This window comes from Corvus cornix, chromosome 5 (assembly GCF_000738735.6).
Source record: "Corvus cornix cornix isolate S_Up_H32 chromosome 5, ASM73873v5, whole genome shotgun sequence".
Classification (NCBI taxonomy): Eukaryota; Metazoa; Chordata; class Aves; order Passeriformes; family Corvidae; genus Corvus; species Corvus cornix.
The window spans coordinates 6,523,936-6,547,329 of NC_046335.1; the positions used below are offsets into that span (position 1 = coordinate 6,523,936).

Consider the following 23,394-nt stretch of genomic DNA (forward strand, 5'->3'; position numbering starts at 1 on the left):
GAGGGTACCATCTTTATTTTTGCTTCAATATCTGATCTCCTAACCCCAACTGCGACAGGTTAACACCAAGATCACTTACAGAAGACTGGTCACCAAAAACCCAAGTTCAGCACTAGGCCATTGTATCAGATATGTATTTCAGAACTCTTGATCATAGATACAGTGCTTGCATAACTACTGAAGTGTCTTATACATAAATTCTGAAATAGTAATTTATTTGCATTGACAAGAAAGAAAACTCAGCAACCAGAAGTTTAAAAAAGGTGCCCAAACAGGCCACTAAGTGTAAAGAGCCAACCTAACCATAAGCATTTATTATTTTTCTCTCAACTATACATTAGTGAGGTTAGTCAGCCTGAAGTCTAGACACAATACCAACACTGACACACAGCCAGTACATCAGGAAAGAACTGAACTGCTGCTGCAAGGCAAGCACAGTGCAGTGCTAATTACCATCGCTATGAAATCACTCTGAATGCCAGACCTGTTGACTCTGTGCTTCTACCACTGTCTTAAAGATACTGGCAACTTTTACACCTTCAAACCTTATTACAAATGATCAGAGAAAGCATTATGTCTCATAGACATCAGCTCAGAGAAAATATTCTCACTCTTAAAGCTGAAAGTGTCAATTTGAGTAAAAGCTTTATTTCATTTGCAATTTCAGCATCTGCAGCTGATGTACTGCAGTCCACAGCAATGACCACTAAGCAATCAGGAGCCATTACAGCATGAATAATGCTGCCAACAGTAAATCACCAAAATCAAATTATTAAAGTACCTGCTGCATACAGTGGAGCATGGGAAACAGCATCCCTAAATTCCCAGTTATCTTTGAGAGTTAGTAGAAATCTGGGTCATCATGTTCTGAAATGTAACCATTCTATACGAGGGAAACATGATTACATCCCTTTGCCTAACAGCATGAGGTAAGCAATTGCAAAGGAATTCTTCATTAAAGGCATTATTTTGGCAATCTTCCCAAGGCAGTTGTGGATTTGATTAGCCACCAGGACTGAACTCTCTACAGCAGGAATTGCCACCCACATATGGCTACTGGCATATCAGGAGAGATGATCAAACGTGATGGGTTGAATAATTCAAGGAAATTTCTCAACTGACATGGAAGCAGAACATACTTTCTGTTTATGCTTGCTAAGCTACTATACCAAATCAGCCTTACACATTTAAGGTGAAAAGAACTTTCCGAAAACAAACTTTGGGGTTTGTTTTGGGGGTTGAAACCACCCACAAACACAAATCTGAGACTACATGCAATCAAAGTCTATTAGAATTAGTACAGGCAATGGACTCTTCTACAGCTACATTAACAGATAACCACAACAACAAAGTATCGGTCCCAGAAGGGGAAGGGAGGGTCAGAACACAAGAGGCACATAAATGCAATCCTACCAGCCATACATCAAAACCACATCTTCTGTAAACCAAGGATTTTCCACACCATCCGAAAAAGCTATTGCATGAGGTCAGAGTATGTCACTCGTATAAAGCCAGAGCATTCAGTTAAGCCAATAATAAAAGGTGTAATAAATACTTGCCAATTAAGGGAGTCATAAGAAAATGCTTTAGAAAAGAAAAGCACCTATCTCCACATCCAATACCTCTTCACAGACTAAGGCTCTATTAAAAAGTATCAAAAAGGAGGGGCAATTCCCAGTGCACTGCAGGTTTAAGCTTCTGGGCAAGAATTTGCTTTTACTTTCTGCAAAGTATTAGCAAGCAGAAAGCCAAATCAAATTAGACAATCTATATGTGAATCAGAGCTAAACTGTTTAGAGATTATTTTTACCTGTAAAAGTTTATGCAGTTCTCCTGTATCTGCTTCTCTTGTGATCTAGAAGTCTCATGTAAAGAGCAACAAACAATATACAACTGAGGAAGATCCAAATCTCAGGTCTGTGGAGATTATTCAGTTATCAATAATACTTGGTCAGGAGGGACTGATCCAGTTACATCTTTCTGGTTTCAGTTTGTGGCAAAACTAGAATGGCCATGAGGCTATCAATTAAGCTCCATCAGCTGTTTAAGCAGAGGACCAATGCTTACTCCAAATCCCTTCAAAATTATTTTATTTAGAAGGAAGGAATAATTAGACCAAGCATGTATGACTCATTTTATGAAGCAGTGAACCAGAGGTTTGCTTTGGTAACGAGGATTTAATTATAAGGACTTATAATTTTGAGTTTATATTTTCTGGGGTTCTTTGAATGGTTTGGTTTGTTATCATCTTAGCATCTTCAAAATTATCTTGAAACTTAGAACTAATAACCAAAAGATTGTGTATTTCTGTGGTCCTTGGAATTAATATCCTGGTTATACAAGTTGTAGGTTTGGTGAGCATGAAGGATGAGTTCTTACCTTATGTAAAAAGTAGAGTCTTGTTCACTAGCTCCATGTAAATCTTCCCAGTTAGCAAAACAAGGAGGAACACTGATGAGTGCCCAATAAATGGATCTGAAATGGCCTCACAGCTTCCTTGCAAGGGGCAGTTCCCATCTCCTCTACCATGTTCTGCAACACCCTTCAGATATATTTAGGTACACACAACTGCTCAGACTTCTCTCTGGGTGTTACACAACTGCAGGAAGAGAGGAAGCAAGAGTTGTGCAGTAATATTTTTTTGCTACATCTCTCCAGGTAAATTGAAACTATGTTAATACAAGAACACAAATGAATTAATGCTTTCTCATGCTTGTGTTAAAGCATCTTGGAACCATGGTAGAACATAACCCAGAGCATTTGAAATTAATAGTATTCTTCAGTTAGCCTGGTTTACTAAGAAGTAAAGCTCATGCAGATGTACTGCCTACATACATTCCATGAAAATCTGTAGATATTAAATAATCTGGAAAAAAAGGTACCCACAACTGGCAGATTTTTAGAGCACATTTTGGAGTGAGCACAAGTTACCAGGAAGGACCCACCAGGATATAAACTGGTGTGGTGGTTTTTCAATATTTTTCTTAAACTTTTGCCTCTAAAGCCCACCCCTTAATAGACAATATTGTTGTAACAATCATTGCTATATGATAATATAAATAAGTTTTCTTGTGACCAGTGTTTTACATCTGTGGTAGGTGTCCAGCCACTTGGCCCTGAGCGCTGGAAGGAACAAAGACAATAACACAACTGAATCCAACAGGAGTTTATTTCCCACTCATTGCAGATGAAGTTAGATACTTCAGTTCCCAGTCAATATAAGCTTAAATATTAGTTGACAACTCAGAAAGTGTACAATGAGTACAAAATCATTAACAACAGTATAACAAAAAATTCTGATGTATTAATTTTTAAAACATCAGTTGTACACTATTATACAGCAACCATTATGTGATCCTCAACTAACTCGGGGCTTGCATCTCAATTGTTTTGGTTTTTTTTAAAATCAAGTTCTCCAAGAGGTTGAGAGACTGGGTTACAACTGCATTATTTCCCAAAAGGCTACAAACACACAGCCTGATCTTATACAGACAAAGCTGGTTTATATTTTATCAACAATTCCTTTCATCAGGGAATGCAGTAACCAGAAAAAAAAAATCTATACATAAAAAAAATTAAATTCCAATACACAACATATTATATATATATGTATCTATATTGTACTACAGATTTCATATAAATCAAGTGTAGGCCAAATTTTGGCATAATTTTCAAGTGCATTAAGTTTAATACAAAATCCCCCTCAGACTGTGCTCTTACTATTCCCATTATTGATCTTTTTCAGTTTTGATACTTTAGACATCTAGAATTGTCTTAAGAGCTAATTTCCATTTCAGTAATAACAGTCTTATCTTTCATTACACTTTCTAACAAAAATAAACTTGTGGGGGGGAAACTTAGTGACTAATTTAGTCAAAGTTCAGGGACTAATAAAATTCTCCAATTTGATGGGAATTACTTACATCTACTGGTCAGTATTTTTAAGGTACTATTATCCCATGTATCCTCTCTTCTCCTTTGATCCTACAGGAACAATTACTGATAATACACTGCAAGCACATATTGCTTCCTTTTGTTTTCTTACAAGGCCTCTTACCAACATGCAAATAATTTCTGGTGCAGAATGGAGTGCAAAGAAATTTTTCTAACACATGGCTAAATTTTCTTCAAAACCAGCATGTGATACTTGCTTTTTAGAGAACACCTAAAGTGCTATAGCCTTTCTTCCACACAGTATCACATTTTGTTTCCAAATTCAGCTTTGACTGCCTTTGTTCAGGAAGTATTGCAAGAAGAACAATGACATTAGTGACCCAAGCAATCTATTAATTTGACAAATATATCATTTACAGTAAATTTTAAAACAGTCTTATATATTTTTTTATGAAACAAAAAAGCCACTTAAGCTTTCCTGTAGAATAAAGTTCTGTCAAGAAGTTATTCAACTTCCTCCCACAAAAAAGTTAGTTTCCTCAGAGTTGTTTGTAGACTACATAAATAAATTGTATAACCAACAAGCATTCTACACTAGACCAAAAAACCACTCAAGAATAAATTACAATAAGTTGAGTCACAATACCCCAAGAAATCAATTCTCCTCTAATTTTATCTACTGAGTTTAATCTGGGGTTTCTTCATTTGCAGAATTATGGTACAGAGGAGGAAGCATTAACTGAGTGTTACAAATGTGCAGCCAGTTCCACCTACAGACAACAGTCTTCCAAGTCAAGCCCTTTAGAAATCTTGTAAAAATGGGGCTAAATGTGATTTTAACAAGAACAATCTCTCAAAAGCAAGGCTATCACATTTAGAAGCTAAGTCACTTCACATACACACAGCCTGATCACAGGTCAGCACGGACTTGCCCTTCAGGGTTCATTCTCGATGTCATGTGAAAGGAACCAGGTGCAAAACTCCCGGTAAAGTTAGCAGGAGTTTGACAGCAATGCCCCTTCATACCATTGAATTATTAAATATCTTCCGTACTGTGTGAGAAAAACCTCCATTTTTATTGAGAAAGCAAATACTGAAACAGAAACAACTTTTAGCACAACAGATGTATTTACTTACAGCATGCAAGGATTTGTTTTTATATATTTTTGCAGCTAACAGCCCTTAAGTATTTACAAGTTCAAAATTACAATCTTCACATAAGTAGCAATTGCTTACAAAAGTTCTGGACACTCCCTCGGAAATAAGCAAAAAATGGAGTAAAAAATACTGAGAGCAGTAATAAAAAAAAGCAAAGGAAAACGTATTAGCTTCTAATATGCAGACAATTTAACACTGTTCTGGTAAGAAAAAAAATAACACAAAAGCCACATATCACATTTGGAGATGCCATTTTAAAAGATATGCATCTTTCTGTTTGGTTTTTCCTTCCAGGAGAAATGCTGTACATAACTTAAACAAAATTCCAAATAAATAAACAAAACCCAACTCCCTTTGGTTTGCCAGTTTACCTTCAAGTCGCTTCTCCACCTCCTGCTTTCCCCCGCGCAGTTTGCGAGGCAAACACGATCAGAGACCCAACAGCTTCACAGGTGATCACACAGGAGAAAGCAAACACAATGCTTTTTTATGAACATGAAAGTTTTTTCCAAAATAACAGATTCTAAAACTCACCCAAGATGCAATGCACATGTCAGTTCTGACTGAGGGCCAGGTCAGAAAAAATCCTGCTCCTATGTTTAAGGCAGTCTCAGACTAATTTTCATCTCTTCAGCCTCTTGGGAAACAGAATTTTGTGTCAAATTACTCTCTACTCACCTGTTGGTTTTAAGGTTTATTTCATACAATAACTAAAAAAGAGCAAATTTAGCCTGCAGCTTTTTGTAATAAATGTGCATTTACATCTGGTTCTATAAAATAGTATTTCTCTCTGGAACTGAGGGAGTTCACTAGCAGGATGTTTTTGCACCACATTGTGAAGGGTTTCAAGCATATTGTCTTTCTGCAAAGACATTTAACTACCTTTTAAAGCTATGTTAACTTTATTTATAAATAATTTGGTACCAGCTGATGCTCACACTAGAATCATTTTTCATGTTCAACTCCAAGAATAGGTTAGGGCAAAGAAAGTGCTCCAGTTTTACCTGTTGCTTTGTTACATCCAATTCCAAGGAATCTTAGCTTATTATTAAAGAAAATTATACTACAATACAAATACTTTACTTGGATTTTAAGCATTTGCATGTCTGTGATTCATTCTTCTCTAACAGTAGTCATTATTGCATGACATTTTGTGCTAACTGCCCTCTCGAGCTGAACCCCTTATAAAACATGAAAATAGAACAGTAAAACTTTTTCTCATGTAAACTTCAGTGAAGTAGTTGCTGAAGGTGCTGTATAAACATTCTGATGGACATTTCCTGGGTACTACATAGTGGTACATGGAACATGACATTTTGAAGTTATTCAGTGTAATGTATAAAAATATAAAAAATACATTTATGACAGTAGAATAAGCTACAGTGCAATTTTCCTTAGCCTGTTGAAAGCTCTGTGTGATCTTTTTCACCCCTTCTAGATTCTCCACAGTACATCTCATGTTCCATTAATACTACAAGAGAGCAAGCACAGCTAGAAAAGACAGCTTTAGTTACACTCCTTATGATGTAAACTTGAAGTTTCTATAAGTCCAATATGTACCTTAAAAATCAGTTTTGCTCACTTAGCTCTTCTGTGCTAGAATTTAAACATTTTCTGCTATAAACTGTAAAGCTAGGATATTTAAGGAGAATATGCCCTAAATTTCAGAGGAAGTTATCCTATTATTTTTACCAGTCCTCAGACTAATTTAATATAATTGAAACTACACCACTTGCTCAGGGCTTTAAGCATAAGGCATTTTGTGTACATTCCCCCAGCTACTTATTTAATGGCTATCTTGGTGTGTGAAGCCAAATCAGTGGAAATCCCACTCTCAAAACCTCAGAAACCAATTTACCTTGTACTGCACATTCAGCACTGAACTGTAAAAGAGGAACAGACAGAAAAATCAAATCCAGAAACATGGACTGAAACAAGTTAATAATTTTCTATGGGGCAAGGTCTTTTCAGCTATGGAAGTTGTTTAACACACTCTCAGTTCTGAATACCTCAGTTGGAATACATTCATAGCAGTGCATTTGGGATGCACTGGAGAAATGCACCAGAAAAGTTAAGTTTTTCACATCATCTAGTGCCAGTGTACCATAAACCTCATCTGCTTCAAAGAAAGTGAAGTTAATTTTGTAAATCTACATATTAACAGCTTGGAGACATCTCCAATACAAAAAAACCTTCCAAAACCAAATATTGTTTACAAAAAATGTAGGCTTTGTATTCTATCTAATCACCATATTTCCCAACCAAATGATGCTTTTCCTGAAAAACATGTACAATACAAAATTAAGTAATTTGTCTGGTCAGACACTAAGACAGCGCTTCCTGCAATAACTGTTCCTGACATGGAAAGAACAGATCAGGCAACACATGAACAAGACAAGATGAAACAGAAAAAAGGCACATAAAATTACACTTGAAGGGAAAAGGATCATGAAAAGCTCAAAAGCACATAATAAAATCCTGCCAAATGTAGACATCACAAACTGTTCATACATTGACCACACTGTCTTGACTGCTCACAATCTGTCAATCAGAATGATTATAAGTTTAATTTAATCGTTACATTCTCTTATAACTATCTAAATTGGGTAAAAGTGATTATTACCTTTAAATATAGTATGTTAATGCATAAAAATACATATTTTTCTAGAATAAGTATTATATTTTCTAACCAAATACCTAAAAGCAGTGGTCCTTCTAGATTAATTTGGAATAACAAGTGAAGCCCATTTCTTTGCAGAATGGGGTGATTTTATTGTTTACATGTTTAAATAATTAATTTCGAATATCCATCCACTGTATAAACAATCTCCAGAAAAATATATCCTCTTGCAGTAACTTACAATACACATTAAAAATACTTACAAAAGGGACTATTGTTCATTTACAATATCTTGAGCTCAAGGACACAATTCCTGGGTCATTTTATTTACGCAATTTTGATCAGGAAAAAGTGAACATTCTGGTTAACTTGAACCATGTCAGCAACATGGACAATCCAACATTTTTTAATATCTGCCTAATTATGTAGGATTTTCAATAAAATTAGGCATTTTTACATCACAGTATATATGGCATTTCTTAATTTAGCAACAGAAAGGCACAGTTATTAAACCATAAAATACAGTACCTGAATTACATATACTCTAGTGATGTCTACCAATGCTAATCCAGACATTTTTCTCTGCAAAGGGGGCTAAATAAAAAGGCTTCTGCTTGTTTATTTAGAAAAACCTCAACCTCATTACAAGTTTGGTCCATTAGAAATACCTATTAGCTGAAATACCTTGAAGCAGGACTTCAGGAAAAAACAGAAGAAAGCAAATTTAACAGTCTATGGTCCAACAACTTGAATAAATTACCGTGAAATGGCAAACAGATCATGAATGGAGCCTTCTGATTAGCTGTCAGACATACCTGTTAAAGTGTCAGTGTACCCAGGTACAGACTGGCAGACATCCCAGATACATTCACTGCATCACACACACACACAGACTTGGTTACAGCAATAAGTCCAGACACAGCATTTACAGAGGTCAGCACTTCTCCTGGACTGGTGCTTGACTCCTGGCCCCAAACCATCCCCAGAGACGTGCAAAGCCCTTTAAATGCTTTCCCTGCTTTGTATTGCTGTTAATGTGAAGACCCTGCTAAAGCCAAGCTGGCCGGCCTTCCCTTAGCAAACTAGTGCACCTCTTCAAAAAGCAACTAGCTCAGTTCTCCCTACTCAAAGTGATCAAACTGCATCAGGAAAGACCAATGAAGTGGAAGAGGCAAGGAACAATAAACATGAGGGAGAACCCAACCATTCCATAGGTAATATAGCGATAGGGAAGCTCAACCTCCATGCACTGCCTGGCTCTCCGTACGTCCTCGTGCGGGATGCGGAATATTTTACACGCCAGTGGAATCGTGGCTTTTTTCATGGCGACTTTTGTTAACAACAGAACGATGACTCCAATCAACAACCGTAATATGGCTTTTCCAAACACAGTGACGGTGAGAGAGGACAGAGACAAAGGCAAGGTGTGGGGAGGAGGATCCAGCTGCAGACCCAGGATGTAGTTGACGTGAGAGCCACAGGCCACGCCAGCACCACAGCCCAGGATCTGAGCTGTGTCTCCTCGCGACGTGCTCCATGTGTCCAGGGTGAAAGAGAAGATGCCCAGGGCCAAATGGAGACTGATGATAATTAAGGGTGCATATTTGTAAGTTAAGTTGAAGTTATCAATCAGGTCCACAATCGGATGGAAGACAACCAGGATAAGAATAGCATACAGAAATCCAGCAATAACATCCTGTTGAAGAGAAAGATATGGTTTCAGTGTAATAACTATTTTTAAAAAAACCCTCAAGTTACATGAGCTAGAATACAAGCCTAGCTGCTGTATTGTTAAAAGCAGCTTGTGGATTCCCATCTTTTCCTTTTTACAAGATTAAATCTTTCTTATATTTAACATAAGGTAAGGAATTGCATTTGATCACCTGTTAAAAAATCACCTCCATCCTGACCAAATCATGAATGAATTTATGATCAAAGGATCCTTCATCAAGGTTGCAGGTCCGGACTTTTTAGTAAGGCCTGTTGCAACAGGGCAAGGGATGATGGTTTTAAACTAAAAAGGGGGAGATTCAGACTGGATATAAGGAAGACATTTTTTGTCAGTAAGGGTGATGAGGCACTGGTACAGGATGTCCAGAGAGGTGGTGGATGCCCTGTCTCTGGAAACATTCAAGGTCAGGTTGGACAAGGCTCTGAGCAACCTGTTCTAGTTGAAGATGTCCCTCCTTATTGCAGGGGGCTTGGACCAGATGATCTCTAAAGGTCTCTTCCAACCCAAAACCATTCTGTGATACTTCTATGATTTTATCTGTGGGCAACATTTGTCCCTGTCCAGGGCCAGGGCATTCCAACCTACACTCAGCACAAATCCAGCCCAGCTAAACATGTTCTGCCCACTCAAGTTTGCTGAAACAGCTCAACAGTGGCTCTGAGAGCCTGGGTGCCAACACACAGGCTCGCTGGCAGCAGCAGCTGGTACAGCAGATGAAGACCACTGCAGCCAGGCACTAGAGTAGCTTCAACTTTCCACTCCAGCTTCAGAATTAACAATGCTGGAAGAATGAGAACTGTTTCCAAATATTAAAGGAAAGGAAGAGATAACTTTTGTGGCTTCATAACTGATTTTCAGTTTTACTATTGTTTTTAAAGATCTTTTCTTAATTAAAAGGTTACTCAATTGTTTTTTACTTCAGCATTAAATTTCAGTTACTGTTGACTAATCACTCAGCTGCAAGGAATTCTCTGCAACTTTGGTCACCTTTAATTGTTACGGAAGAATTTGTGCAATCCAAGCACTACAAAGTGGCCCGCCTTCATTTTCATGCTTATCAACTCTTCCAGATGAGCCAGGAGGTGGGACTTCAATCAGCAGAGTTTGTATTGCTCCAGCTTCAATGAATCACTTTTATTTGCTTTCACTAACTGAAAGCTTGATAAAAGGTCTAATAAAATTGACTGATATAAATATCAGAGTTGCTCATTTCAGCAGCAACAAGAACTTTCTGCTCTATTTGCCACCTATTTGCCCCCAAACTTAGGCAGCATGGTTGATGTATATTGCAGGCAACACATGGTAAACTGTATTCCCTCGAACTCTACAGAGCATTCAGATATGAAGCTGCTAAATAGCCCTGTCTGCTCACTATTTGTTGCACAGCTTTGTTCTATGACATTTTGTGTCAGCTGAATTATCAGTCCATCACATCACTCTTGACATAAGTGGTTTTAGATTGGGAAGCCTCCTAACTACTAATGCAAAAATGTCATTTAATTTTTCTGAGATGCCTTATTTTCCCATGCTCCTTTCACACTGTGCTCATCTACCAGCTTTTCTACTCCCTACCAGGCTTACCCTTTTCTGTCTGTTAGCTTTTCTTCTAGCACATGATCCTCAAAAATATCTTTAGCCGCCATCATTAGTGGTCTTGCATTGCGATTACCACTTTGTAGTATTCTCGTTTTCTCATTTTTACATTGCATACACTTGTGTTTCAGTTAGGGGGTTTAATCCTGTTTAATAAATGAGCTTGTTTTTCTAAGGTGACAACACTGTTACCTGGTTTTAGGAACTCTGGCAAGTGAAACCCCAGCATGTAGAGTGGCACTCCGAAATGCACATGGCTTTGAGCGCCTGATGTGGAGTGAACCTTAACAGCCACTTTCTCATTCTGCAAAATGATTTCTACTCTGTACAGGAAGATTTAGTCTACACTTTAGAGCAGTCATCAATTTCTGCACTAAAAAATGACATTAAACACCTGTTAAGTTTCAACCATGGACTGAGTTTATAAAAGACAAGTATCAGTCTTTTAGACTTATAGAGAGCCACTTCTAACTATTTTATCAACTTCTCTGCTGAAGAAATGTAAATCTTCTGTTTCTACATGGCAGGACATTCCAAAAAATACATCTGTATACAGTTATTGCACTGTAAAACTTTCAATGTGGTGGACATTTATAAAATCAGAACAGGATTAAAATAGTAGTTTAGTAGTAGATTAGATTATTTTCTTACCAGAACTGAATGCATTCCCATATAAATTCGACTACAGCAAACCAAAGAACACCAGCAGAATGCCAGGATCAGTCCAAACATAAAGGGATACTGGTAGGGAACAAAAACGCAGAAACTGTATTAGAACTTGGAAAGAATAAATTTAAAAAAAAAAAAAAAAAAAAAAAATCACTCTATGAGCATTCTATAATTAATTCCAATTAATGCCACTGATGCTTACCATTTTCCTTGCCCTAGCCTCCACAGGGCTACCAGAGCACCTTTTCATAAAATCACGGTTAAGTCAAGTTTTCAACCTTCCCCCATCTTTGCATTCCGGACATACGAATTTCAGTGCTTTGGACACACCTTTTCAAAGCAGTAAGAAATGTATCGATCTCTGTAGCAGTTGTCTTGCCATGCTCTGATATCCCAAATTGACCACGTGGGCAGAAACAAGTGTGTTAAACCGTGGAACAGTGTTACACTGGGTGAAGCAGCTACATCACACACTTGTACTGGTAGCAATTACCCAACCAGAATACAGGGGCTTCCCTTTTTTTCCTGGTAAGGAGGAACTCATAGCAAAATTACAAAGAAATTAAATTCCTTCCTCAATTCTTTGTTTTAGAGCTTCTGCAATCCTTGACTCGATCCCTGGACGTCAACATGAAACTCCTAAAACAGTACTCTTTTTTGTTCTTTCCAAACCCACATTAATTTCCTCCTAAAACCCACATTTGTTAAACAAAAATCATCAAAGAATTACTTCCAATTATTTTCATCTTTTCACTTTTTTTTTCTTAATAAGGACTGTTTACCAGGAATAAATAAAATTATGTGGTTTATGTGCTTTAATAAGCACATATCATGTAGAGAAGCTAAGTTTTTTAACTTTCTCTGGTTTTGGATAAAAATATGCTAATTTGCATATTACAGCACAGTAAGAACTTTCTCCACTATTGCAAAATGTTGTACAAGACAGGATACAGCTGCCTTTTTTTGCCACTATTCTATAAAAGATGCAGTCACAAGATAAAATGGCAAGTTTCCAAAACTGCTTCGCCTCCTACGATAAACATTTTCAATATAAACAGGCAGTCTTGATGTACTCAAACCCAGAAACAAAATCTAAGAATTACAGGCAGTTTTCTTGTCCCTTCCCTTGTTCCTTTTATGGGTAACCTGAAGGGTAGAATATCCAACAAATTAGAGAAAATACCTTTAAAATTACTGGAAGAAGTTCTGTGTCCTTTGTGAAGGCCACTTAACAGACTGTAAAGTTCCAAAATCAGTCTGTCAGTAAAACGTTTGAGATAGGATTATCACTCTTCTGCATTTTTCCAACCTTCCCTAAATTCTCAACTCCAGGACCATGTTTGTATGACAAACCTAAAATAACGTTCTCAAACTAAGAGAAAATTAGGAAGCTTATGTTTCACATAAGAAGCAGATTTCACATTAAAATCAATTCTAAATGCCCAGCTCGTTGTGTTCTATCTAGACTAAACTGTAATTCCTGTAGCAACACTTGTCTTTGCTTCTATTTCATTCATCTACAAACTGGATCTAAACAAAACTATGTACTTGTGACTCATTTCTGGCTGGAATGATGAAGGAACAAACTCAGTTTCCTGCCTTTCAGAACTCTGCTAATCCTGGGCAATACACCAGTGACTCTGTCACACTCGGACATGATTGCAGAGTTATCAGACACCAACATTGCTACAGCAGCCACAAAAGCAGCCCCGGTACCTTGCAACTGCAGCCACATCCCTCTGCCCCATTCTGCTTCTCCGTTTGCCACTGGTCCCAGGGTAGAAGGAATGCTGCCTGCATCAGCAGGCACACAACCTCGGTGCACGGTGCTGCTCCACTCTCCTTCCCCGAGGACTCCCCAGGCAGAAGTGCTGTATATGCAGGGACAGCTATACCCTGTGGCCTCTGAAGCAAAGAGCAGCTTCGAGTTTCAAAGTGTTTGGCCATCACTTGATACTATATGTCCATCCTTGTCTCGTGACACACATCTTTTGTGCTTCCAGGGCCCAATCAGGGGTAAGGCTTTTCTTTAATAAATAAAGACTTGTCCTGTTTCTCTAATACCTGACAGAAACAGAGGCTGGAGCTTTAGCAGGAAGACCAATGAAGTGCCACGCTCAGCAGGGCTCAGCTGCAGTTCATGATACTGTGGGTAAGAGGTTGGGATTGGGGGAGGGAAGAGGTTTTGCTGTTAGCAAAATCCTGAGAACAAGGAGTATGAAGGAAATAGGTGAGGAGTCTTGTTTTATGAGTCCTGAGCAGATGATTGTAAACAGCAGGGAGACTAGAATAAATTCTGAAAATGAAAGAAGAAATGCTTGCTGTCAGGGAGCTCTCAGGGGAGGAGTGTTTGAGGAAGAAAGAAACAGAAACTTCAGCTCTGAAGAACATTTTGGAAAGATTATTTGGCTCTGTCATATCTCACTCTAATTCTGAATAAATACCCCTTAAACCATCTAAGAACATTGGCTAGTTTAGTTTCTCTGTAGCAAAGCATAGTAGAATAGCTTGGGGTGAAAGATACATTTCAAGGCCATCTAGTCCAAGTCTCCTGCTAGGAGCATGGACATGTTCAAGACCAGGTTGCTCAGAGCCCCATCCAACCAGGCCTTGAATGTTTCCAGGGATGAGGCATCCACCTCCTCTCTGGGCAAACCTCTGCCAGTGTTTTACCACCAGAAGTAAAATACTTCTTCCCTAATCGAATCTAAATTAATCCCACTTCAGTTTAGGGCCATCACCCCTTCTCCTATCACAAAAGGCCCAAAGAAGCTGGCTCCCATCTTTCTTACAGGCACCCTTTAAGTCCTGATCACAAATTAAGATCAACACCCTGCATCCTCCTCAGCCTGTTTTCACTTCTACCTTTGAAAAGCAGCCACTGGGTTCATGAATTCCCAGAACACCAAACTGGTAGCACCTGCTTAAAACCTGCCCTGAGGTGGTAAGACAAGCATATATTTGGTCCTCACACGCAGGGATAAGTGCACAAGGTGACTAAAGGAGAATATTAGCACTCCCACACACCTTTGAGCTCAGCAGCATGCCGAGTCATACCACCAACAGGGGACATCACCTGGATCCTTGTAAAACGAGCTGATGCCATAAACTTACTTCCAAATTGTTGCCTGCAATGCTGAGGTACCAGCAAGCCTTATAATAATACTGTTTTATAATAAGGGATATAAAAAATCTCCTCTCCCAATCATAAATGAATATTCAAAGAAAGAAAAAAAATAACAGCTTTTACTAGGTTTTTTACTTAAAACAAGCACATTTTATGAAAGAGTAGAGTGAAAATGTTAATATAAACTTATATCAAGTGTTCAGGGAAGAAAGGCATAAGCACTTTTTTTTTATTATGTTGACTTGGGTCTCTATACCTAAATAAGAGATACTAAAGCAAGACAGATGAATTCCAGCAGTTTTAGTCCCGTGGTTCCTGGCATCCCAAATCAGACCTATAGAGGCACAAAGGACAAAAGATCACAAGTTTACTTCTACCCTCTTCCTCAATTCACTGTTGGTTTTACTCATCTAGGCATCAGAAGGCAGACTGGCATCACATGTCCTTTCAAATGAGGGTGTGGAAGGTTGTCAGAGATCACAGCTGGGAGAGGCAGACATAAAACCCAGATTTCATTCTCTCAGCTTCTTTTTGATAAAAGAATTGATGCATCATCATTCTTGACCACCCTTGATGTCACTTTCAGTCACATATTCAGGAGCAGCCCATTTTGGACACTAACATCTCAAACACTGTCTCCATGCCCTCAATTAAGACCATCTTATGCATATCCTCAAAAACTCATTATGGCTCCATAGCCAACATGCCACCTCAACAATTCTGAGTGTGAGGGTATTTTTTGAACTGCATACTGCTTCCTTTTTCATAAATTAAAAAAAACCCAAACCAATAAGCATATTATTTAAAAAATAATAAAAAAGTTAATTGATTTCTTAACTTCACATATTAAGGTAAAGCTAGGTATAAAGCTGATTGAATAAACTACTCATCATGTCTCAGACCTTAATTTTTTCCCATATCCAGAATCTTGTTTTAATGGAAGAAATTGAATTGAATTAAATTAATATTTGGAAAATAGCAGTGAAACTACTCTCATTAAGTCCTTGAGAACTTTATGCCCTATGTTTTTAAAATAAAACTCCCATTCAATAGCAAATTCCACTACATCCTCCAAAACAGGCTTGCAAACTTCTGACTGGATTATACACAGAACTCTTCCCCATCCTCCTCCCTCTCCTTGATCTTTTTGCCAAGAGTCTTAATAACACAACCATTGTTTAAAAATGCTCATAAGGAAACAATCTGTCCTAAAAGTTTTGACCTAGGTCAGAAAATTCCTTCTTTCATAAAGGAACATTATTAAAAGACACTCTAGATACTCACTTCTTTACCTTTTTAAAGCACATTCTACCCCAGAGAAGTTTCCAGCACCCACAAAGAGTTCCAAAGTAACTTTCTAATATTTTTGGTGTTCTACAGTATTCAATGATCTTTTTTAATGATATCATAACTCAGAAGTTCAACTTGCATTTGAGACAATTATTTTGGGCAAGAGTTCACTTAAAGAATCCAAGCAGCGCTTGCAGCACCAGCCTTTTAATAAGGTATTTGGGCCATGTATTGGCAATAGTCATATGAAAAGCTATAATCAATGTTTATGGGAATGACTCCAGGACCCTACTTGGACAGATGAGTTCAAAAAGCACAGCATAAAAATGATTTTGTGAAGGGAGCAAAAGGAAAGGAAGAAGAGGATTGTTAGAAAAGAGACCAACAATCAGTCATTTTAGGAAAAATAAACAAACTTTTTCTTTCAAAATGGGCCAGGTGGTAAATACCCCTGGTTAAGCTATATTTATCAATCATTTTCTCTTCTCTTGCACTGACCAACATTAATATCAAAAGGCATAAAGACCTCAGTGTTACATGTGACTACAAGAACCTCTTCTTGAAATTCCAAGATAAAGTTTTCAATGCTAGTCCTGCAGGAAGTTAAAATATTTAATTTTCTGCTACACCTAGTCTGAAAAGAAATTAAGGAGTAACAATAGGAATTAGCTTGTTACTTCTTTTCATTGCAATCATTGAAATAATAAACCCTCTCTGAACACAGCTAGCAAGGATCACTTACTTACGGCTTGCTCTGTTTATGCCCCAGCACCTAAAACTACATTTTTTCTGCAAAACAGTGTTTTCTCAGTTCAATCAACACACCCTATTTGAAAGAACAAAGAGTGCTTTACATGTGTACAATGCACCAAGGAAGAAAAGAAACTGTTTGAGAACTATTTCCTTTGAATACCTTTTCATCAAAAATTCTGTATCCAACCTTACAGCATTTGTTTTTACATGTTTTCCCCCAGGACCCGTTACATTAATTAAAGGTTTGCTTAGGCAAAACTGAAAAATATATTTAGTGACAATCAACACAGTTTAATAAGACAGGCTGCTGTATTCCTCTGGCAGAAATTCCCTAGTGACATTGTCAGAACTGTCTGTGCTCTTTTCAAACTTTTCAGAACACCTGCATTAAACAGGCCACACAACTTTTTTCAGCTTCCTTTACAAAAAAACTGCAGGCATTAATATGGCCCACAGAAGAAGACCTTACATCTCAAATACACAAGACAAGGTCAGTTCTGACCGCCCAAATTCCCATCTCTCTCTCTCAAATGTTTGCCATTGTGTGGGTAATTCTGTGTTTTCAGATCATCCCTTCAGCTGTGCTTCCTGTGTCAGAAGAGTTTTTGTTTGACTGTTTAAGAAACGTGTACAAGAAGACCAATTAGACAAGCATGCATGCATCTCTTTGCCAAAGTTTCCTCTAAACATTTTAGTATTTTAGCCAAAGGTCCATTTTGGCTTCTCTTAGAGGTGATGTGTCTCTTTCTGAAAGGAGACTGCACTGGCTCCTGCACACAGATTTTGTATGCAAGAGATGGTTTTCTATGTGTAGCTTCCGGTTTATCACTACATCAATCATACTGATAATGCAAGCCTTTCAACAAGGACAGTTAAAACGAGGATTTGCCCCTTTCTGCAAAATTCTTACTACAGCACTGTTGTGATTAGGCTATTTATTCATCCCCAATAACCAATTATTCCCTATTTCCAGTGGGGATCAGAGAGTTTAGTCTTTTGAAATGAAAGAGCAGGCAGACAATTCTCGAGGTAATATTCAGTAGTGGTCAATCAGAATCACAGAGCAATGCAGATCTCCCTGAAATCCCAATACAGATCCTGTCAAACCCATCCTGTTCAATTAGATTCAACAGCCTTGGTTGATAAAAGTCATAGTGCAGATGAAAGATTTCTGGAAGGGAGTTTCATGTGGTACCACATAAGAATCTTACACAACCGGTACCAGTGAGAGTCAAAAGAGCACTGAGTAAATGAAAACTGTAAATGAAAAATACATCAGAGAGGCCACTGGAGAATAGATGCATCTACTGTGGGTTTAGCAGTGGTGTTTATCCAGGTCACCATTAGCATCAGCGGGGTGGGAAGGCAGTCACTGATGACAGGCTTTGCATATCAAACATTGCAAACATGTATCCAGGGAGGACAATGCTGTCATATTTGGCACCACAAACTGCTTCAGACCGTAAATCAGCGTTGGTTAATATAGTTAAAGGCCTGCTACTCATCAACCCAGGCTCTGGGCTCCTGCTGAATATCAACCAAAGTTTGCTCAGTGGCTACAGTGAGAGTCAGCAGTTCCTCACTGAGCTCATTAGTGCAGAGCTCAGGAAGGAGTGCAAACCCATCATTTCCTAATGCAGACAGCTACTGCTAGAGCCAGGCTGATCCTGGAGGAACTGTGGGAGAGAAGCATATTTTCTGTATCCCTGGCTGATATTTTTTTTTCTCCTCAAAATAAGCCAGAGTTGTGACGCATTCAGGTACCATCCCAACTCAAGTACCATTTCTAATAAAAAATACATCTTGGTATCTATTTGAAATTAGCAGTTCCACATAATCAAACAAAATATAAAAAATACTTTTTCCACTAGTCTCAGCCTGAGCCTTTGGAGATTTTGTGGATAATTAGCAGTTCACACTATCTCTTCCTCCCCCATTTGGGACATGATATAAGCCAGCCTGGCTCAAACTGTCACTATTTCAAACAAAGCAAGTTTTCCCCAATTTGATAAAGGTTACTTTTTCCTACATCACATCAAGATCTATAACCTCACTGTCTTTTAAGTGTCTGCTCTTTCAGGGTATCAGCACTTCAAAGACAGGGGATGGAAAAAAAAAAAAAAAATCAACATCTGTAACATTCCCAAATTCTCATGAATCTTTGACATGAGCTTTATATCTCAAGGTTACTCAAGTGTCTTTGAAATAAACAGTTCTCCCTGCAGAAATGTAACATTAAATAAATAAATAAATATGGATTATGCAAGTAGAATCAAAAATTTCAGGCAAGCTCTCATAACACAGGAAGAAACCAAAAAATTTGGATACAATGGACAGAACAGTTACCAATTATGAAAGTTATCTTAATACGTAACTTAATTCTGTCTGAAAGACTGTTTCATTGAATATTTCCTATGTCCAAAGTCTCTAATTGTGGTAATTTGCCAAAACTATCTTTAAAGTACATTATCTCTGAAAATATTTTACTTGAACAATTGCATTTATAGAAAGTATTTTAGTTTGGGTTTTTTTCAGTCAAAAATTGATTCGAATAGTATGTGAAAAGAAAATAATTGTAACAGGATTGCTTAAAGGCATTGAAAAATTGAAAAGCACAAACTCAACAGGTTAAGAAAAAACCCTATTGCAATCAAAACATGTTTTTAAATGGAAAATCTGGGCCACACCTATAAAAATAAGAGCAAATTTTCTGTGTTCTCTATGGTCATCAAGAAAAAGACTCAAATAGATCATCTTTGACAGAAAAGAACTATCACACAATAGTAGGAAGTCATAGATCACTGAAAGCAAACTGCAAATAAGCTACACAAGAAAGCTTCCCTCCTCACTGGTGTAACATCTTTTAGAGCAAGAGCAGCTTTCTTTGGTTTAGTGTAAACTTCAAAGTGACAAACTTAAAGCTGCCTGTATTGCAGAGTAAAAGTCCCTACAGAGAGTTACACTGTATCTGCTTAAATTCATCCTCAGCCTCGTTCCACTACGATTTGCTGAACCAACAGTCCCAAGATGTGGACTCATCACAATCAGGCACTGTGTAAGGCTTCTTTATACTAAATATATACAGAAAGACTGTACTCAAACATTTGCCAACAAATTTAAACCTAGCCACCTGCATCTACTGGTAAATTTGTATAATTTAATAAAAATCAAAATAAAAACTCCTTTATAATTAATAGCTTTCCAAGAAGTTCTGAGGTCAGTCTTTTTAAACACCATTTCCAGAAAAACACCATTTTCCATGACAAAAATATGTCATGCAGATTCTATTCCCTTTCAACAGGAGTAAAACGTGGAGAACAGAAAAAGTGTCAGATGAAAGGTTAACTCTAGAGGTGAATCAAAAGACTCTTGATATGCCATTGGTTAATTATTGATTAATTTTTGGAAATAATTTAAGAATCAGAAGGGGTTTTTTTTTTACATGAGTACTTTGAAATGATAGAAGTTGGTTTCAGAGAGGTCTTTTATTCATACTTGTCTTCTAAGAAAAAGGAATTAAAATCAAGACTCTAACACTTTGTCTCTTCATTTTTTAAGAATGGTTCTACATGAATAACAAGGCTGAATGTTTATGATTTCTTACCATGCATCCATGATAAATATGTTTAGTCAATTAGCAGAGTGTTTCACAGACTGCAGGGGCAGGGTTGGCAATCCACAGATTGAACTTGGTTCATTGGCAAAAACACCATTTCACACACTGTTTGCTGGCTCTATAAAAGCAATTGAGACAGGTTCTCCTCTGCACACATGACATCAGTCTGTGCAAAGCTGATCGACTGGTACTGCTAAATGAGCTTTCCCACATGCAAAGAAGTACAAATCCAGTTTGTCCTTCCAGCTGACATCAACCCAACACATCTAACAAGCAATAATCAAATACACAGATTTTGGTCATTAATAAAAACAACTTTGAGATTAAGCATCTCAGTGACAGAACTTCAAATATTTATTTCAAACACCCACAAAACATGACATTATTACATTTTTTTATATATATGATATATATACACACACGTATATGTGTATATATATATAAAATTCTTATACCTGCATAACTCCAGCAGACTAATACTTCACATTTTCCTAGCAAATATGAATCCCTAATAGCTTCTTTTTGGGCACCTTGCACAAATAGATACATAATCTTTGGTTAGAGAAGCCAAATACAATCTCTAACCCTTAACCATCTCATTCCTTTCAGTCACCCATTCTAGATGCTGAGATGGAGTCACAAAGTGTCAGGCAGCGCCAGCAGACTGACAGTAACTGGGAAGACAAGAGTTAAGCCCCTGCACAAAGCTTAGAATCAGAGTTAGTTCTCTCTACCAACATAACTTACATCCAACTTAAACCAGGTAAGTATTACAGTAAGGATTAGTAAACAGCAACAACTTAAAAGTCGAATTACTGCCTTACTTCTTAAACATTATACAGCAAAACGCTACACTGGACATTTATCTGGGAAAGCCGTCTCCCTCCGTTACTACTGAAACTGGTGCAGCGATTTAGAGAGCTGGATGTGCTTCCTTTGGAGTTGCTGCTGTTGCCATACTTCCAGCAGCCAGCGCCAAAGCACATGCCACTGCTTGCGTAAACCAGATGATCAACAGTGTTATTCTAACTTATCTATTGACCCTAAGTGCAACAGTCAGATTTCAAAGATTCTGCCGAATGAAGGTGCTGAAAATATCACAGATTATCAGTTCCTGCTAATTATGAACACATTGATAGGTTGTAAAACCTCCTGAAAGTACAAACACCAGAAATAATCATTTCTAGCTTGTTGTTAATTGTTAAAGAAAAGGCTAAAGCTAAAACTCACTGACGCTACAAAGTGACTCGAAGCAAAGAAAGATCAACAAGAAGCCCTTTAGTTACTGGCTCTCCACCAAATTCTCACTCTGTAAAACCAAATGCCTGTAAAAACATTGGATGCTTTTCCAAACTTTGTGCAAAGGGACAAGTTGAAAAGAAAACCTCACAGGAACAAAACGCAGATTATTACCGCGAACTTTTCATGCGCGCTAAACTAATTCCCAAAGCCAACACAACTTCCATTCACAAGACAGAATTACTAGAACACTTCTCGTTATCTGAGCACTCGCTTAAATCCCAGGGAAAAAAAATAAATAAAGGGTGAGGCAAGAAAAAAGGTACGAATTTCACATTTTCCCAAGCAAACTCAGCCAACTCCCCTCCTGAACAGAAATCAGGTCTGCCACATCCTTACACCCCGAGGCTGGAAAGCGGACGGATAAGGACACGGAGGTGCGAGCATTACCTGCCAGCGGCCGTAGCTGAGCAGCAGGAGAGCCAGGGGGATGGCGGTGCCCGACATGGCGTGGGTGGAGGGCATGCTGTACTCGGAGTTGTAGAAGACCTCCAGCTTCACCACGGGTGGCGAGGCAGGACGCGGCCAGCGGATCACATCCTTGGTGCACTGCCCCAGGTACATTACCCACACCCAGATGATGATGAGCCTCCGGCCCAGCCAGGCGTCCACATTCCAGATGCAGAAAGGGAAAAAGAGGATGTAGAAGAGCTCGTTGCCCAGCTCCGTGCCCAGGCTGAACAGATAGTAGAGGAAGCGGCTACGAGTGGCGAACTCCTGGCTGCCGTCCTCCTCCTCCGTCAGCGAGTTTCGCCGCGGCCTCCTTGTCCAGCGTCGCGGGGTTCCCGCCGCGCCGGACACGGCCCCGTTCCCAGCGGGATGCGCCTGCCCACCCGCGGGACCACCGTTCGCCACCGACCCCCGTTGCTCCGCGCCGGCCCAGCCCGAGGGCCCCTCCACCCCGCAGAGCCGCTGGAATGCGGCCACTTTCCGCGGGTCCTGCAGGTGGGCGGCCAACCGGGCCAGGCGCTGGCCGAGAGACATAGCGGCGGGACCGGGGGCGGGCTGAGAGCGGTGGGGGACTTCGTCCGAGGGGCGGAGAGGGGGACGGGGGCTCCGCGGAAGAGGACAGCCGCTCCCTGAGGAGAAACCCGCGGGAGGGCGAGGCGCCGCGGAGCCACGAACACCGCGGGACTACCCCCGCCTCAGCCCGGCCCCTCCCGCCGCTCGCGCCCCGCTCGCCCTCCCCGTTCACTCCCTCCCTCCCTCCCTCACGCCCGCGCCAGCCCCGCCCCACCGCGCCTGCGCACAGCCCCCACCCCGCGGGAAACGTCCCTCGCGCCGCGGATTGGCCGCGGCTCTCTCTCGGTCCCGCCCCCACGGGCGGCGCAGCCAATCGGAGCTCGGCACTGCGCGAGGCTATGCGCGGCGTGAGGCGGCCTCGAGCTTGAGGGGCAGAGGCGGCGGAAGGCGGGTCGTGGGGTGGGCAGGGGTACAGGGGTGCCTCGGAGCCTCCTTCTCCTTCTTCTCCTTCCTTATAGTATCACAGAATCAATTGGGGTGGAAAAGACCTCTGAGATCATCGAGTCCAGCCTGTGACCGATCACCACCTTGTCCACCATACCATGGCACTGATTGCCGCACGCAGTCTTAAACACCTCCAGGGACGGTGACTCCACCAGCTCCCTGGGCAGCCCATTCCA

General features: G+C 39.4%; 1 protein-coding gene across 1 annotated transcript; it reads right to left on the bottom strand.

Moving 5' to 3' along the window:
- Positions 1 to 3,151: 3,151 nt before the first annotated feature.
- Positions 3,152 to 22,916, bottom strand: SGPP1 (sphingosine-1-phosphate phosphatase 1). The gene is made up of 3 exons (XM_039552407.1): positions 22,142 to 22,916; positions 11,649 to 11,738; positions 3,152 to 9,368 (listed from the first exon to the last, which is right to left on the bottom strand). Exons 1-3 carry the CDS (start codon positions 22,733 to 22,735, stop codon positions 8,817 to 8,819), a joined length of 1,236 nt encoding a protein of 411 aa, XP_039408341.1. The 5' UTR covers positions 22,736 to 22,916; the 3' UTR covers positions 3,152 to 8,816.
- Positions 22,917 to 23,394: the final 478 nt, after the last annotated feature.

Bases quoted from the DNA above. Each gene is read 5' to 3' on its own strand.
- SGPP1 (XM_039552407.1), bottom strand. From the start codon at position 22,735: ATGTCTCTCGGCCAGCGCCTGGCCCGGTTGGCCGCCCACCTGCAGGAC. The intron at 11,739-22,141 runs GTAATGCTCGCA...GTTCCCTACCAG, and splicing joins TCAGCTACGGCCGCTGGCAG to TATCCCTTTATGTTTGGACT. The intron at 9,369-11,648 runs GTAAGAAAATAA...TCTCTTCAACAG, and splicing joins TGGGAATGCATTCAGTTCTG to GATGTTATTGCTGGATTTCT.